Source organism: Indicator indicator, chromosome 28 (assembly GCF_027791375.1).
Source record: "Indicator indicator isolate 239-I01 chromosome 28, UM_Iind_1.1, whole genome shotgun sequence".
Classification (NCBI taxonomy): domain Eukaryota; kingdom Metazoa; phylum Chordata; class Aves; order Piciformes; family Indicatoridae; genus Indicator; species Indicator indicator.
Window position 1 is genome coordinate 8,782,292 of NC_072037.1, and position 17,208 is coordinate 8,799,499.

The window sequence follows — 17,208 nt, forward strand, 5'->3', positions numbered from 1 at the left end:
TCTAGATACACATCTAATCTGAAGATGGTGATATTTTGTGTGATCTTCATGGTGGTGTGGAACATTTCATGGCATTTCTCTTATCTTGTATGAATCTTGGTTAAAAAAATATCTGTTGCCCTGAATTAATAACCTAGATTTTGTGTGCAAATGTCCTTGGACCGAGTGAGCAAGATTCATTACTTTGGTTCTCCTGAGCCCGAAGAGGAGGAGATGCCACCCAGTCAGCCTATGCTTGTGCTTCCTTTGATGCTAATGCCAGCAAAGCTAGTAAGGGGAAAAAAAACTAACAGAGACGCTGCTGGTGGAGTCTCTACATTGATTCTGCAACACTGCATTTTAACTGAGACGTGCATGAACCTGCCATGGTGCTGAGCTGCTAAACGTTCCTCCTCATTACCCTCCCACTGCCACAAGAGAGAGTGAAAGCACATGGGCTTTGCTTGGGATAGTCACACTTTTAATCTGATGGAAAGAACAGGATAAAATAACAAGAATGGTCTTTTTATTTCTGTTCTGGTGCTCTCCAGTGTCCCGCAGATTACAAAATCCTTTGAGTAGGGGGAAAGAAACATCTCATGGGAATCCTGAGAAAAATAAGGCAACAGAGATTTAATAAAGCTTGCAGTGCCAGTTTGTGTTAGATCACAATTGAATGGAGGCGTTTAATATTCCATGTTCATTAACTTCTGTGAACTTTTCATAGGGCTTAGCTCTTCTAAGGGTAATGGTTTGGATCTGTGTTTGAGAATTGAGTTTGAAGGCTGCTAAACTTAAAAAGCTGTTCACTTTCTAGTTTGTTGGGAAAAAAATATTTGAGTCCATTGCAAGTAAGAAAGCTGTATGTCTTCTGGATAATGAAACTGGGCAAATATGTGAACTAAAAAAGTTACACAGTACATTGTCATGTCTTTAGTATAAACAAACCCCTACTAGTGTTACCCCTTCTTGACGTGAGCAGTTAGCCAAACTTCCTAGTGAGTGTTTGCATCAGATGGAGGTACTGAGCTAGTTGTTCCTTTGATGTGCACAGCACACAGAGAAGGTCCCATTTCTCTGAACACAGTAGGAGTGAAGAACCAAAGACAGCTTCTTGGCTCACAATTTCAAGTGTTCTTTTTCAGAGAACAAGCTTATATCAACTTTTTGAGGCACAGGCTATGAAAATTTCTTTCCTTCCCTTTCTCTCACATGGCTGCACATTCCTGTCAGCATTGATGTTTACTGTGCATGGCAACCCCTCTTCCTATATTGCTTCATTTTTTGAAGAGCCCTCAAGTATGGTGTAGATCATGTAGTGGACATTACATGCAGGGTGTCCTTTAATTGCTTCACCAGTTGGTTTGCAGGGAAGGTAGCTGTTGCTCCTGTCTGATCCTGTCAGGTTTCTTCCAAACCCATCTTCACAACTCAGAGAAAGGAGTTGCAGAGGCACTGCATGCTTTCCAAAGAAGACCTAGTCTTGATGCCAAGGAATTTTCTTCCCTTCTGCTAACCATTTTAATCACTGATTTCTGCACAGCAGCACTGCAAAGATTTTAAATGATACATAAGATGTCAAATAGCAAGAACAACCAGACAGGCATCCAGTAATGGCAAACAAAACCTCCCTTACAGGAAATCACTTCCATGTCATATTTGTAGGATCCAAGATATCTGTGCATGCTTACTCTCTGGTTTTGTCACACAACTTTATCAGCGTCATTAACAACAAACATTATTTGTGTTGGTGCAATTTTTAGAGCAAAGTCTCTGGTGCTCTACCCTGCTCTCAGACTTGCAGTGTGCCTATAGACATTCCTTTGAGATTTGACAGCTGAATTCCCTGCTATGCAACTGCTCAACCTTCATTTAAATGAATTGATCTTGAGTTTCCTCTTAACAGAAGTAATGGGACCAAATAGAAACCCCCAACCATTGCCAAAATCCGAACTCTCCACTATAGATAAATTACCAAAACCAAAGATGGATGAAGTAGTTCAGAAATGTTTGCTTTACATCAGATAACTCTCTATCACACATGGTCACTAGGTGATAAACTAAAATCTTTAACCGGGTAAGCCTAGTGGCATCAATCATGTCCTTAAAATGCACCTGTGTGATGAAATACGGAGGCAAGAATAGAAAATTAGGTACTGTTGACTGAAATTGTGTGAGGTTACCCACTGTTGTGTTGAGGATTCAAAGCAAACAGATAAAACTCACAAGCAAAATATTTAAGTGTAGTTCTGAAGCTGCTACATGACATGTACTCAAATGTGACATGTGGACCTGTCATTGTTTCAGCCCCCCTCAGTCAGTGTCATATGAGTCCTCTGCAAGTACAGAGTCTGCTTGGTTTGATGATTGCACAAGATTTATGTTGCACAAGAAGAAACAGAAGCTTGATGTCTTGAAGGTTGATCTTAGCAGCATGGCCAGGCAATCTGCCTGTTAGAATTGCAAGCCTCTTTCATGCATGGCCAGTTCCAAAGTTCTCTGCAGCAGGACTTGGGAATGAAAAATGTCATCTACAATTATGCATATTTGCATCATCTTCTATCATGCAAATCCCCCCACCCCAAGTATGTAGCAAATGTTTTGTTTGCCTATGTAGGTCAACCACAAATCTTCAGTGGCCTAATATAAACATTGGGAGCATGGGTTGATGTATACAGACAAACCCAGGCTGAAGCATAACATCATCATGGAATTTTTCCAAGTGGAGTCTGTTTGCTAGGTATGTTTTCTTGTGCCTTTTAATTTTATAGAGCACTGCTTTCTTACTGATTTGTGACAGTACAGCTGACAGAAGATACTTCCCATCACTGCAAAAGGAATTACTAACTTCAGACACTGCTGGATAGTTCTTAATGAGTAACTTTTTTTTTCCATAATATCTTGGGGAATGTATTATTTTCCAAAATTATAATTAAAATCTTTCTGCAAATAATTCTTATTTTGGCACTGTTAGGAAGACAGTTTTAGGTGATATTTTAAAATACTATATGGTTTTGGGGTTTTTTTTCCCTTGTTTTTGCAAATTACAAGCTACTTAATGTCTTCCTTGTCTTGGCTATCTTTAAAAATGAAAAATATAGAAAAAAATTACATTTATTGTCCTTATGATGCTAGCTAAAGGCTATAAATTTTGATCCAGACTCTATAACCAGAAAGCTTACTGGAAGAAATCAAATGTATGATTTAAGAAAAATGTTACTTACTAAACTCATGAGCTTGATATGTTGGCATGACTACCTCATGAATTCTGTACGCACACAAGCTGGCAGTACAGTTCACTTTCAGTCTGAGTTGCTTGCATCAGCACACTGTCATGATGTGAAACTCATGCTCTTCAGTTTACTGCCTGGGAAAGTATCACTCTTAGAATTAGGTTTTCAATGAGAATATTTCTGCAAATACATACCGAGTACCTGCTGGGACAGCTCAGGCTGATCTATGGAGTGATGCTGCAGTATGTTACCCATCAGTGGTTTGCACCTGTAAAATTGCTTTATTGCCAGACTCATCCTTGGATCTGTCGTTACTGTGCACATCATGGGAAGCCATGTGTTTGTTCACACAAAACATCAGGTTAACCATGTCATGGTATAATGACTCAGTGAGTTACAATTTAGGATGAATGAGAGTGAAATTGTTGGCATAAGAGATGAGTAAAATACTATATAATGCGTCCTTCACCATTCCCATCACCATACCATCAGATTAGAATAGCACCCCTGTTGTATTTGATATCCTGAATTTACCTAATAAAAGTACAGGGGCATTGCATTAGGAGCCAGATCAGGGCTCTTACAAGGCCAAAATCCTGTGGGATTGGAATTGAAGTTTCTTGAAGGTATGCAATACTGTGTATATACACACATACCAATACTCTGGCAAGTTCCCTCCTGTGTAGGAGAGAACATGTTGTTCTGTCATGCCCACAACTACCATCACCACTGTGACACTGGAAGATGATTCAGAAAAGAAATTCATTGATACTTTTCCCAGCACAGTCTAACAGGTGTACAGATCTCCTGAACAGAATTCTTGTTCACTTGTTATCACAAGACAGTAACAATTTGTTCATAACAACAACCCGTTCTGGGCAGGGGTCTCAAAAAATAAACTTGTGTTTAAACAAGCACACAGTAACTTTAAATTTCCCCTCTCCTCACAGGGAATAGATGATCTAAAGTTTCAGGTATTTTCTCTCCTGCTGCTAGCTTCAGCTTGCAGTATTCAGCAGGATACACTCTCCTCCTGCATTACCTTGCTACCTTATTACTACTCAACCTATACTTTACCCCCCTACCTTGCAGTACCTGAACACCGTATACAGTCTGACTTCATGCTGCACACTACAGATCATGTATATTTATCTCAACATGAAATGAAGGTTTTATCCATATAATACAGTGCAAACCAGGTATCTGTTGTATTACAGCTTCTCTGGTAGAGAAACAACTAGTACATTATTAGCCTGTAAGGAATATGGGTATATAATAATTAGATATAAAAATATTTCTCCTTTGCAATCATTTTGTTTGGTATTTCCCATACTCCAAAGCCTCTTAATGCCTCGGCCCATCTTAACTATTTCCCTGGCTTTCCTTCAGCACTGCTGACACTGGTGAAGATAAATCTTTAATATATGTTAAAAAAATGTTAATCCAGAGGCCTGGCAGTAAAATAAGAGACAATCAGGTCACCACTTAAAATCGAAGTTGGGTTGGCAGATACCAACATCTGGTGGTGGTGAGACAACCAGGATGTACCCTTCAGTGATGGGCACACCACCTGGACATATCAGCCTTGCCAAGTTACAGGCTCCTCTGAGCTCCTGTTGGCACTAGGAAACACTCCCAAGTTTTTAATTAAGGATTGCCACAGCTATAAAAAAACCCTAACACACATAATTAAATAGCAACCTGAGAGTGGCCAAGAAGGAGCTATATGACCTCAGCCTTCCTGGTCAGTTCACATGGTAAAGACACAATTAATGAGTTTATTTGTTGTCTGTAAAGAGTGAATGGTGGAAAATAGGTGACACATTGGAAAAATAGAAGTAGTGATAGGAGTTCTCTTCCAACCTGGTTGATTCTATGATTCTATGAGTGAAGGTGAAGCTTTAGTTTGCTGTGGAAATAAGACAGTATCTCAGGTTTAAACTTTCTTATTTACAAACTGCTACTGACTTATGGAAAGGGGTCCACACATAGACCCACAGTTACTGACACACTGTGTCTTACTTTCTAGAAATTACCAGGAAGCATATGAGGTGAAAATGAGATATTAATCCAGATGTTCCTAAAACCTGATCTAGCAGGGTAAAAGATGTATTCATATGTCCTTGTCTGAGGAGTTTTGCAGCCAGGAGATTAGTCTTGACGGAACATATTTATCTGAACTTGCAGCTAACTGGATGTCCCAACGTTTAGCTGCTTCTTTCTCTTCCTTTCTTTTTCTTTCTTTCTTTCTTTCTTTCTTTCTTTCTTTCTTTCTTTCTTTCTTTCTTTCTTTCTTTCTTTCTTTCTTTCTTTCTTTCTTTCCTTCTTTCCTTCTTTCTTTCTTTCCTTCTTTCTTTCTTTCTTTCTTTCTTTCTTTCTTTCTTTCTTTCTTTCTTTCTTTCTTTCTTTCTTTCTTTCTTTCTTTCTTTTTCTCTTTCTTTCTTTTTCTTTTTATTTCTTTCTTTCTTTTCTTATTTCTTTTTCTTTCTTTCTTTCCTTTTCTTTCTTTCTTTCTTTCTTTCTTTCTTTCTTTCTTTCTTTCTTTCTTTCTTTCTTTCTTTCTTTCTTTCTTTCTTTCTTTCTTTCTTTCTTTCTTTCTTTCTTTCTTTCTTTCTTTCTTTCTTTTTCTTTCTTTATTTCTTTCCTTCTTTCTTTCCTTCTTTTTTCTTTCTTTTTTTCTTTCTTTCTTTTTCTTTCTTTTTCTTTCTTTCTTTTTCTTTCTTTCTTTTTCTTTATTTCTTTCATTCTTTCTTTCTCTTTCTTTCTTTCTTTCTTTCCTTCTTTCCTTCCTTCTTTCCTTTCTTTCCTTCTTTCCTTCTTTCTTTCTTTCTTTCTTTCTTTCTTTCTTTCTTTCTTTCTTTCTTTCTTTCTTTCTTTCTTTCTTTCTTTCTTTCTTTCTTTCTTTCTTTCTTTCTTTCTTTCTTTCTTTCTTTCTTTCTTTCTTTGTGGGGAGGTGGTGGTAAATTTTGCTTTCTTTTAAATAATTTCTTCTGATGTCTGGTTTCAGTCTTGCTCCATATCGGAAGCACAACTCTAGTATCGGCTCCTTCACACAAAATTCTGAGTATTCCTGTTTGGTTTTTTTTTTTTTTTCCCCCTTCCCATCTCCCAGCTGAAGTCAATCCCTTGCAGCCCGGCTGGATTTCCCAGGGCGCAGCGCCACCGCCTGCCCACGCTGCCCTCTGCTTTCTAAATTCCATAAATCTCTGCTTTTGCTGCTCTTAGACAGCAGCCGGTTCACTCACACGTTCTGTTTCAGCACCTCTTAACTAATACGGCCAGCGATTCATGTAACTGCTGGTAAGACCATTCTGTTATTGACACCGTAAAAGCGGTTTTCGGATTTCCTCGCTGTGTGCTTGACTCACTGGGGCAATTTACGAGTGCGTTTAAAATCCAGAGATTGAAGAGACTCTGGCAGCATGGTATTCGGCTGAAACTGTGCAATATTAAATAGACCAAAGAAACACTCGTCTTGGGAGTCATTTCCAGCACAGATTTAGGGCCTAAGTGTCCTTCAGCCATGCCTCAGGCAGGCCCAGTGCCGTTCTGCCAGCTGCACGCCTCAGCATGGGCTTTTCAGGTGGTTTTGGATTAAAAGTAATTAAAGAAAATATGGAAACTAATCAGTGGGCATTAGTCCAGGGTATTAAATTGGTCATTAATGGACAAGGGTGAATACATGTGAGCCATGCTCTAAGGCAGGGTAGCAGGGTTTTTGTCTCAGCGTAACCAGGACCTCCCGCACTGCATGCCTCACGTAAAAGCCACCACGCAATAAACAATAGATTTAATTTCTATGCCACGACGACAGAGTTTCGATGATAAAGGCAACGGCTGTCAGGCTCATCCAGATCCGCATGGCCGACCTGAGGCGGTGACAGCCTTTGAGAGGCGGCTACCACCCACGGGGGCGATTTCCTACGCCGCCCGTTTCCAAGATGGCCACCAAGTGCCTTTCCAAAATGGCCTCCCCAGAAGAGGCCAACAGCCCTGCCCGATCCCAAAATGGCCGCTTCGGCCATAAAACGTCATCGTCGTCGGGGCGGAGCAAGTAGGGTTGCCGCCGGACGACGATTGGCCCCTCGCGTGGCCCATCCGCTGCTCCGCTTTCATGGCAACGGGCGGGGAGCGGGGGTGGCCGGGTCGAGGCAAGGCGCCGCGGGATGGAGTCGACAGGAGTCCCGCTGCAGGGCTGCGCCCCGTCCCAGGAGGCAGAGGAGCCCCCGGGTTCCCCAGCCCTCCCCGCCGAGGAGCCGCAGAGCGGGCAGTCCGCCGGAGAGCCACCGGGGGAAGACGTGCTGCCTGCCGTGGCCAGCCGGGAGCGGAGTCGCCGCGGTGCCGGTTCGCAGGGCCCGCCTGGGCGGACGGCGCGGGGTAGGGGGCGGCGGGCCCCGGGCCGGCGCGGAGGAGAGGATGGGGGCCGTGCTGCCCGGCGTCCCCGCGTCACGGTGGACAGCTCCAAGGCCAAAACCTCGCTGGAGGCGCTGAAGATCAGCCTGCGGCAGCTCCGCTGGAAGGAGGTGAGCGCCCGCAGACCCCGGCCCCTCCATCACAGCTGTCGAGAGGCTCTGCCTGAGGTTGCTTTCTCCTTCCACGCCAGCCTCCTGGCTCCGGCCCGGCCTAGTGCTTGCCTGAGCTCCAGCCCTTCTCTCGGCATCCCCCGCTGCTCTGCCGGCGGTGCTGGGGAAACCTTCCCTCCATTGCGTTGGGGTCTATCTCTGGCAAAGCATTTTTCCTTCCCCCTCCTCCCTGAACCAGCACCACGGCAGGCTCCTGGTGTTGGAGGCTCAACCCGGCTGGTGTCATGCTGACACAAGGATTATTTCTACTTAAAAGTCAAGTCGGGAGGCTGATTTGATTCATGACTAAGAGCGCTATCAGCAGTTATGCAAGCTAAAATAGGGGTAATCGGATATTATACTTCAAAGCTTAAACAGATCTCTGGAAAGGGCAAGAAAGAAACCTACTCCTATGTAGAAATGTTTGGCGTGTTGTGTCGATTTGCACTTCTTTCCCTCATAGTGTGAGTACGTGACATAAGGCTCATGACAGTGGACAAAAAGTTATGACCAGATAGCTCAGCTGTCTGATCCGATGGCAATCGGATCTGCATCGCGGATTATCTCGAAGGCATGTCAAAGAGCAGTGTGTATGAATGAAATAATATTAAACCTCCTAATAAAGCATACGTAATGGGCTTTAGCCTTCTAAATAATTCTGTATTCAGAGAAGATAAGGCTTTTTCTTCGTCCTACAGCTTGAGTCAATACGTTTTCCCTGTGTTGTGAGGAGTTCAGGGTCTGCCTATGCTGAACTGGAGTCATGACAGTATGGGGGCTGGCACAGAACAGATGCTTTGGAATCTTGAAGAGATTGCAAATGCTAAATTGTTCTCAAATTGTAAAAAAATTATTTCAGTAATAACTTTACAACTGGTTTTGTAGAAGTTGAGATGGTTTCTTGGAGCTTTGTGAGGAACTTCTGTAAGAGAAAGGATACTTGTAATCCATTTGGAAGAGAGAAGCTGGAGGGGGTGTAAAGTGGAAAGATAAAGCCTGAGGATGAGCTGTTTCTTTGTGTGCAGAGCTAGAGTGCAGCAACATGATCTGTGGCACCTGCACCACTTAGCAAAGCTGCCTTTGGGATGCCCACTCACAGGATAATAAAATTTCTGTGCTCCTGATGATTTTAAAAGAAAATTTGTACAGATTTGGGGTAGACAGTACATTTTTGTGTTGTTCCTAACTTCAGAGTTAATTGCTGTAAATTTATTTTCTGGAGGATTGAGTGGCAGTAATTAACTGTGTTTATTCATAGTGTTCTGAAACCACGAAGGCATATTTGCTTCTAGCCAGCAGCTAGCTTTCTTGTTCTCTCTCTTCATGAAATTTGATTTCAGGATTTTTTTCAATGTAAATCCAGTGGGACATCTTCAAAGTCTCATTGCACAAATGCTTTGGTTCTCAACTCTTGTTCTTATAGCAAAAAAAGTAATGAAACACCAGAGGCATGAAATTAAAACCTCTTGAGTGTACGTCCCTTACCCCTCAGTGCAGCTGTGGAGTGTCTGTCAGCAGCCTTGCTCTGTGTTTTACTCAGTGACATACAGGGCAGGGGGGACTTCGCACTTAATTTCTTTGTTCTTGTGGTTAAGTTTTATGTTCAGAGTGCCTGGTGCCATTCCAGGGAGTGTTTCTGAATTACTGATTTAGCTTTGCCTTGCAGATTGTGTTGGTAATGAGCCATACTTACTGGTTAATTTGTTCTTTTCTATGGCCTGAGCTTTTACTGTTTTGCATATCCATTGTACTCTTGTTATCCTGTCCCAGAAGTGGACTTGTTCCCCAGGCTCTTGTTTGGCTTTTGAATACCTGTACTGTTTTAATCTGTATTGTCCTTCCTGCTCTGCAGCCCCCAACCGCAATTGCTTTTGCCTTTACTTCATCTTTCTTTGATTACTGTCTCCCTCAATATCCTTTCTCTTCTATCCATTAGTTCAGTCAATAATTTTCATTTAGTCTGTTGCTTCCTCTTCTGGCCGCTTAATTTCCGCTCTTAATAAAGAAGAGACCTAATATGGAATTTTGTGATGTTTGACTACCATCTGGATGGCAAATAATTTTTTCCTGAAAAAAGTCACTGTAATGTAGTACTCTATATTTTTCAGATTGTAAATAGGTTAATAAGTATGAACATGACATCTTTTGGCAAGAAAGTATTTTCTGGTATCAATGTGTATTTGTCTAATTTTGTAGTGAAAATGGAATGAACATGAGCTGGACCTAGCACTGTTTACATTGTGGAAAATACAATAGTGAAAGCCTTCTAGGATGGGAACAAGACAAAGTGCTGACTTCAAGCTAGCAGGCTTCAGTAAAGAAAGAAAATGAATCAGTAGGTAAAATCTTGTCTAGATTAGAAAGAAAAATTAACATCAAGAAAAGAAATCCAGGGAAAACTCTTTTATTCAAGTTACATATAATTTTGAAAGCTCTCCTTTACAAATACTTAGAAAAATAACACTGAAGTAGTTGTTCAAACAACTGTCATTGGTGGCCAGAGCCGTGGAAATAATTTCAGTGCTACAGCAGGACCAGCAGAGGGAACACGGATGTTGTTTCTTGTAGGAGCCATTATAATAATGTGGAAAAAAAGTAGTAATGAAATTTATGTATTTTGAATATTCACGTTTCAGGGCCTGGTATTCTGCTGTCATTCCTTCTACACTGCTTTCTAAGATGATTGTATCTTGGAATTTGATTTGCTATATTTGATCCTTTTCCTCTCTCCCCACTTCTTCTACATTTTTTCCCATTACTGCTTTTGTTTTTTTTTCTCTTCTTCTCTGTTGGCTGCTGGATGTGTTGGCCTGAATGTATTATTGGGCAGGAGACATCTTCATAATAAGCTTTCGAAAGTGGGCTGCTTTTCATGGATAACTTTTTCTGTCTAATGGATAGCATTAGTACAGTGACATATAGGCTCTGGGTTCAGTTTGGGTTTTGTTTTAAGTTGTATGTTCAGAAGGCTCCTCGTTGTAGTTACCCTGCCTTGCTGGAATGGTTTTGTTTCACTAATAGTCTAGTATTGCAATATGCACCCTGATAATTTTTAGCAGGAAGACATAATGCACTGTGATTACAGACTTGGCCACATGGTAGCAGTTTATTTTAGCAATCTAGCATATGGTAAATGCCATTATAAGACCAAAAAAAAAAAAAAAAGAAGAATACTGGAAACATAGCTAATGTTGGTGAGTGGTTTATTCTATGGCATTGATTGTGAGGAAGAGGCGAAGGGGTCCAAGACAGAGCACTTTGATTACTGAAATTCTGTTATCAGCTATGGGAATTTTGAGTTAAATTTAATTACCAGATGTGCTAGCCCTGCCTGAGGTAGTGCAGGTAGTGCACAGGGGTAGACCTTTTAAAAAGCATTGCAGAATTTCGGTGTACATGCCAGCAAAGCAATTACTCCCATCACTAGATTGGACTATCTGATTCAGCATGTTAGATTCTTTAAATGAACATGATATGCCAAATGAAATAATGGGCACAAATTGAGCTTGCATCCTGAGTTTGTTCATCACTTAATAAATTATTTCTTTGGCTAGCTTTCAATTATGAGGAAAATGGAAGAAGCAGATGTCTTGGGCATCAAATATCCCAGCATTAAGTGTTTCATTTATCTTGCTGTTCAGTAGCTGCATGGAGGCGTAGCAATAGTTTGAAATTTTACGCTGGGAAAAGCTGACTGGAAGACAAGAATCATTTAACTTGTCATTAAATGTGATGGAACAGACTGATGTGACCTGTGAGACAATTTGCATTGTTGGCTTCTAATCAGACAATAGAAATGACCTGTCAGACAGATTTGACTCTGATGGATTATTAATTGTGTCAATGCTGTGGAAACAATTTTATTCTCTTTGTGGCTCCTTGTTTATTTTTTCTGACAAGTGACCCTCACCTCTTAAATAAAAAAGATTTTGACTAAATTGTTCAAAACATTACTGAGTTGATTGTAACCTGAAGGTTGTTTGTAGGGACTGATCCTAGGACCAGACTTGGGTTTTCGCATGGGATGAGCACAGGGAAGCAAGAACGGCTCCAGTCATGCCTACTGTCTCTGTCCTGCTGCAGCTGTGAGCTCTCCAGTCCCCAGGCTGTGAGCACCTTGGCTTCAGCATCAGGTAGAGCAGTTCTGAGACCGTTTCAGCTGATGCCAGGTAGCCATACACAGAAGTTATGAGAACAGACAACTGCTTCAAACATCTGCCTTTTGTTTTAGCTGTAGGAAAGGCCTCTTTTACCAGTAGGATTAATTTATATTTGCCTGGCACTGTCAGAGTCAGCCGAGTAACCAGACTTATTTGTTCCTTTCCAAACACTATTCTTATGTAAAAGTATAGTGCAGATGATAAAGAATCCTTCTCAGCTCCTTCAGGTGGTGAGTTTGATGTGGTTGTTGGATTTGGCAGGGGTAGAGCTGTTGTGGTGCTACCCAGATCACTGATGCAGGCCTGCAATGCTTCCATTTTCCAGTCCAGACGTGCTCACTCTTCATCTATTGTGAAGTGATATCTATGCAGAGTTTGTAAAGTACTCTGGTAACGTCTGTAGATGAAAGGTGTTATATAAATGCAAATTTCATTCCTTTCATTTCAATTTCATTTAATAAATAAATAAATAGCTCAGGTTTTAGTGGGAAGGGCATTCTGAGACCTCACACTGCATCTATATTCTGGATATACCAGTGGAGAGAGGTTAAGGCCACTGATTGTCTTTCAGAGACTAACAGAATTAATTTTCACTTGTACAAAACCAGATTTTGCAGGCTGAATAATAATGAAATAAGTGACGAATCCACTGGTTCTGTTAAATTTGGTATCTCATCCCTATGACTAAGGAAACAGAGAAAGGATGCATTGCTCAATTAGCATTTAAAATTAATTTTTCAAGGCTATTTACAGAGGAAACTGAAATTTTAATTAAAGTAACAAATAAAGTAATTCACTCCAAAGCTTAATGAGATTCTGTTTTCTGTCTCAGTGAAAACAGATTCAATGCTTAAAGAAATGCTTTAAAGTAAGAAAAATTACATTTGGAGGAAAGAAGAAGTAGTTTCTGCAAGATCCTGTGATTCTTTCCTTAAGTAAATGGTGCTGAAGTCAGTGAGTGATGAAGGGGGTTGATATTTCACACTGTGTTCTAAAAATGCTGTAGTCAGAAATGTGACATATTTATTTGAAAGAGATGTAACCTAGTAATAGATTCCTGTGAATGGAATCCATGTGGTACTTAAATGATGGCATCTACATGGAGTTGGCTTTTTGGACTGATGTTTCTGGGAGAAGTGTGGAAAATGAGTGTTCCTTTTTTACACCAAACTATTTGTTATTATGACAGTCTTTTTTTTGTTTGTTTTTTCTTTGGGGTGTTGATACTGCTCATTCTTGTGGCTGCTGTTCTTACTTCTGGTAACTTGCTTTCATAAACCATTTCACTACTATTAAACTGTTGCTGTCAGTAAGTGGCAGTGCTGTTTCAGACTGTTTAAAAAAAGGTTGATCTTTTTGCTGGTGGAAAACTATACAATCTTCCAGTTTATGGTGAAATCTTGTATCACTGGGAAAAAGGCTCTTAGGTGATTGGAATACTTCATGTTTTTGAAATAATTTGCTTAGTCCTTGTAGTTGAAATAAGTATGTTCAACAAACGATTAATTAAATTGTATTTATTGAACCTCTTTGGTAAGAGGGTGCTGGAGCTGTGAAGCAGGCTGCCCAGACAGGTTGTAGAGTCTTCTTCTGTGGAGACTTTCAAGACCTGTCCTGGATGCATTCCTGTGTATTTATTGAACCTCTTTGGTGTGAGGGTGCTGGTGATCCTGCTCAGGCAGGGAGGTTGGACTCAATGATCTTCAGAGGCACCTTCCAACCCCTACCATTCTATGATTCTATTCCCTGCAATAGTATTTTAAATTACATGAGTCATGCCTAAATTGTGGTTGATAACAAGCTGAGAGTTTCTCAGTTCAGATCATGCCTCTCAGTCATTTGTTTTTACTTCTAGAAACCTTTCCCAGTTTATTAACAGCTCGAATTTTAGAGTCTCTAACTGATCAAAACAGTCATGGTTTTGCAACCCAAATAATAGGGCATGTTTGCTTTTGAGCATCAGAAAACTGTTCATGAATGGTTTATGCTTAATATGAATATTAATAAAAGTAAGGAATGAATGGTTTTGGCCGGATTGCTTAAAAACTTGTTTCCTGTTTTCCAGTTTCCTTTTGGCAGACGCTTGCCGTGTGATATCTATTGGCATGGGGTATCATTCCATGATAATGATATATTCTCAGGTCAAGTCAACAAGTTTCCAGGTACCATACTTCTGTTTCTAGTTTAAACGAATGCCTTAAAGCCATGTTTATTTGAACTGTTTTTGTGCTTTATTATTGAAATGTGAATTATCTGCCTAATCAGCTGATAGGATTTTTAGCATATGACTGGGTTTGGTAGGTGATTTTTGCTTAGGGGCCAAGAATATCCTCCTGGGTGTCTCAAACATTTTGTGAACTGAAATTATTTTGCAGATAAAGTGTTTTTTAATGAAAAGAGTACTTAATATATGAGAATTCAAGAAAAAGTGTGTTAGGCTATAATTTAAGTGTGCAGTTATTATATATTATCTAGCATTGATAACAGTGCTGTATCTTGATTTAAAAAGGAAAGAATCTCTTTTTGTCCTCTAGCCAGACTCAGGGAGAAGCTCAAATAGAATTTCTCAAATGGATTCTTTAATATTGAAGATTTCATGTTAGCCCTCATCTTATGATGCCTCTTCTATTTTTTCAAGCTCCCTTTTTTTCTCATTTAATCCCTGTTGAGATCTCTCTAAATAAGAGCTTAGGTATTGATTTATCTAAGCCCTTTACTTCAGATTTGTTGCTGCTATTAGTATGCTGTGAGAATAAGAACCCTCAGATATTGAACTTTATGCTTTATTTACCCTGACTTTCTCCTGTCTGTGGGAAGCTCACATTCAAGTATTGAACGGTGTAGCTTTCTGATGGTTTAAATCTGTGTTAGAATAATGTTACCCACTCTGCATTCTGGCTTCTAGGTGGTAGGCAAGTGGCATACATAGTCAAAACCAGAGTCCTTTAGAACTAGACCTGATTCCCAGGAACATTGTGTGAACTTGATGCTAGGTTTTACTAAATCATTTCTCTTGAAGAAGAGATCTTGGTGCTTCTCTTAATTACTTGTGGGAGATTCAAAGAATCTGAAGAGCTTGATTCTCAGACTTAGAAAGCTTTCCATAAAAATAGCTTCTTAGTCATGTTCTTGATGGAAATGACTTCAGCAGATGTATTCCCTGTCCCTTTCTGTCCTCTTTGGAACTTTGAAATGTCCAGGCCAAAATCACCCAGACTTGGCAGATGTTTGCAGTCGCTGCAGACTTCTGAGTTGTGGGAGGTTTTGTGGAAACTGCTGACTGCATAGCAAAGAAGCCCACAGGTGATGTTCTCACTGAGAAACTGTAGCATGAACTGAGCCATGGAAAGCATATAAACACCACAGGAGTAACCCTGAATGCCCCGACCTCAGGAAAAGCTCCTACCTCACATGGATCTGGAAATGCCACGATCCAAGCATGAGATTGAAAGCTGCAGGACAGCAGCTACGTTTGGCTGCTCACGTAATACCTTGTTTGTCTTGACAGAGGTACTTAAATGAATGCAAAGTAAAAACAAAGTGGGTGATTATATTTAAATGACATTTTCACCTGTTCCTGGGGCAATAACAGGCTGGGGAAATAAGTCTGGGTTATTGCAAAGACAGTGGTTGTTGTTTGAGTGAAGCTTTCCCTCTGTTATTCTGAGATGTATTTTTGGTAACGAATTTTTTCAGATCTGATACAGTATGAAATCCGGCAGGGGAATGCTGCAAATATTTGATCACATTTTAAGTTTTAAAATGTTTCAGCTTTATTGAGAGCAATGACTAGAGTGCCTACCAGTAGGGTGAGTAGTGTTTTACCAGTTTACGTTTAAGATGAGATTTCAGTGTGGATTTTTCATCAGTTTTAGGCACTGTCTGCTCTTTCCGCAGGCATGACGGAGATGGTGCGGAAAATCACCTTGAGTCGGGCAGTGCGAACGATGCAAGATCTCTTTCCTCTTGAGTATGACTTCTATCCTCGGTCCTGGATTCTGCCAGAAGAACTTCCCCTCTTTGTGGCTGAGGTAGATTACTTTTACTCTCAGAACAGTCTAACTTGGTGGATATTGTTGCCGTGTCCTTCCTTATTGTTTTCTTTATGCCTACCAGATTATTTAAAATCACACTTGGGTGATGTGGGGCACATAGTTTTCAATTTCACTGATACTAAACAGGATTGTGGACAGCAAGTTAAGCTGTTGCTTTGTTTGAATCTTCAGAGCATAATAAAATGCCAATAATTTTCAGGGTTTTTTTTTTTTGTTTGGTTGGTTTTTTTAATAAAAAAGGATGCTTTGGGGGCATGGTTGGTTCTATTATTGCAAATATTTAAAAAAATACTGTGTTTGTTTTAACCCTGTCAGAGGTTCTCCTGCCCCTCGATTCTGCCCTGGTGAAGCCACATTTGTGTGTGTCCAGTTCTGGGCCCCTCAGTTCAAGGAGAACTTCAGGGAACTGCTGGAAGGAGTCCAGCACAGAGCCACAAAGATGCAGAAGGGAATGGAACATCTCCCTTAATAGGAAAAGCTGAGGGAGCTGGGGCTCTTTAGCTTGGAGAAGGTGAGACTGGAGGGTGATCTCATTCATGTTTCTAAACATGTGAAGGGCAAGTATCAGGAGGACAGAGGCAAGCTCTGCACAGTGGTGTCCAGTGACAGGACAAGGGGCAACTGGTGCAAGCTGGAGCAGAGGATGTTGTATGTGAACATCAGGAAAAACCTTTGGACTGTGAGGCTGACAGCCTTGGAGCAGGCTGCCTAGAGAGGTTGTGGAGTCTCCTTCTCTGGAGACATTCAAAACCCACTTGGATGTGTTCCTGTGTGACCTACTCTAGCTGATCCTGCTCTGGCAGGGGAGTTGGACTAGGTGGTCTTTATAGGTCCTTTCCAACCCCTAACATTCAGTGATTCTTATATTCTACAATATCCTCTGCTTGGACAAGTGAGAGAAGAATGTGGAGACTTTAAGAGACTTCTACACTGTGTGCCACTTTTTGGGTAATTACCATATCCACAATCCAATTAAATCCATGAACAACTTTTAATATATACTGTTAAGTATGCTGGGTTGCTACCATGGCACTACTAGTAACAATAAAAACAAATAAAATCCCAAGGGTACTTCAGCTGTATTGCTTTAGAGCTAAGACCAGTTTGCAAAAGGAGTGTAAATTACCCAATCAGTTTGGCAGTGACAAGTAAAGAAGTGCAAATAACTTGGAAATAAACTTTCAGAATAGTGCTCTGGGGTTCCTGGGATGACTGTCTT

At 40.7% G+C, this 17,208-nt stretch overlaps 1 protein-coding gene across 1 annotated transcript in view; it reads left to right on the forward strand.

The window, feature by feature from the left end:
* Positions 1–7,378: 7,378 nt before the first annotated feature.
* Positions 7,379–17,208, forward strand: part of TTLL11 (tubulin tyrosine ligase like 11) — a 48,498-nt gene continuing 38,668 nt past the window's right edge. Inside the window, exons 1-3 of the mRNA XM_054393240.1 lie at positions 7,379–7,735; positions 14,000–14,096; positions 15,832–15,965. Of these exons, the coding sequence (XP_054249215.1) occupies positions 7,379–7,735; positions 14,000–14,096; positions 15,832–15,965 (588 nt within the window). The remainder of the gene's footprint in view (positions 7,736–13,999; positions 14,097–15,831; positions 15,966–17,208) is intronic.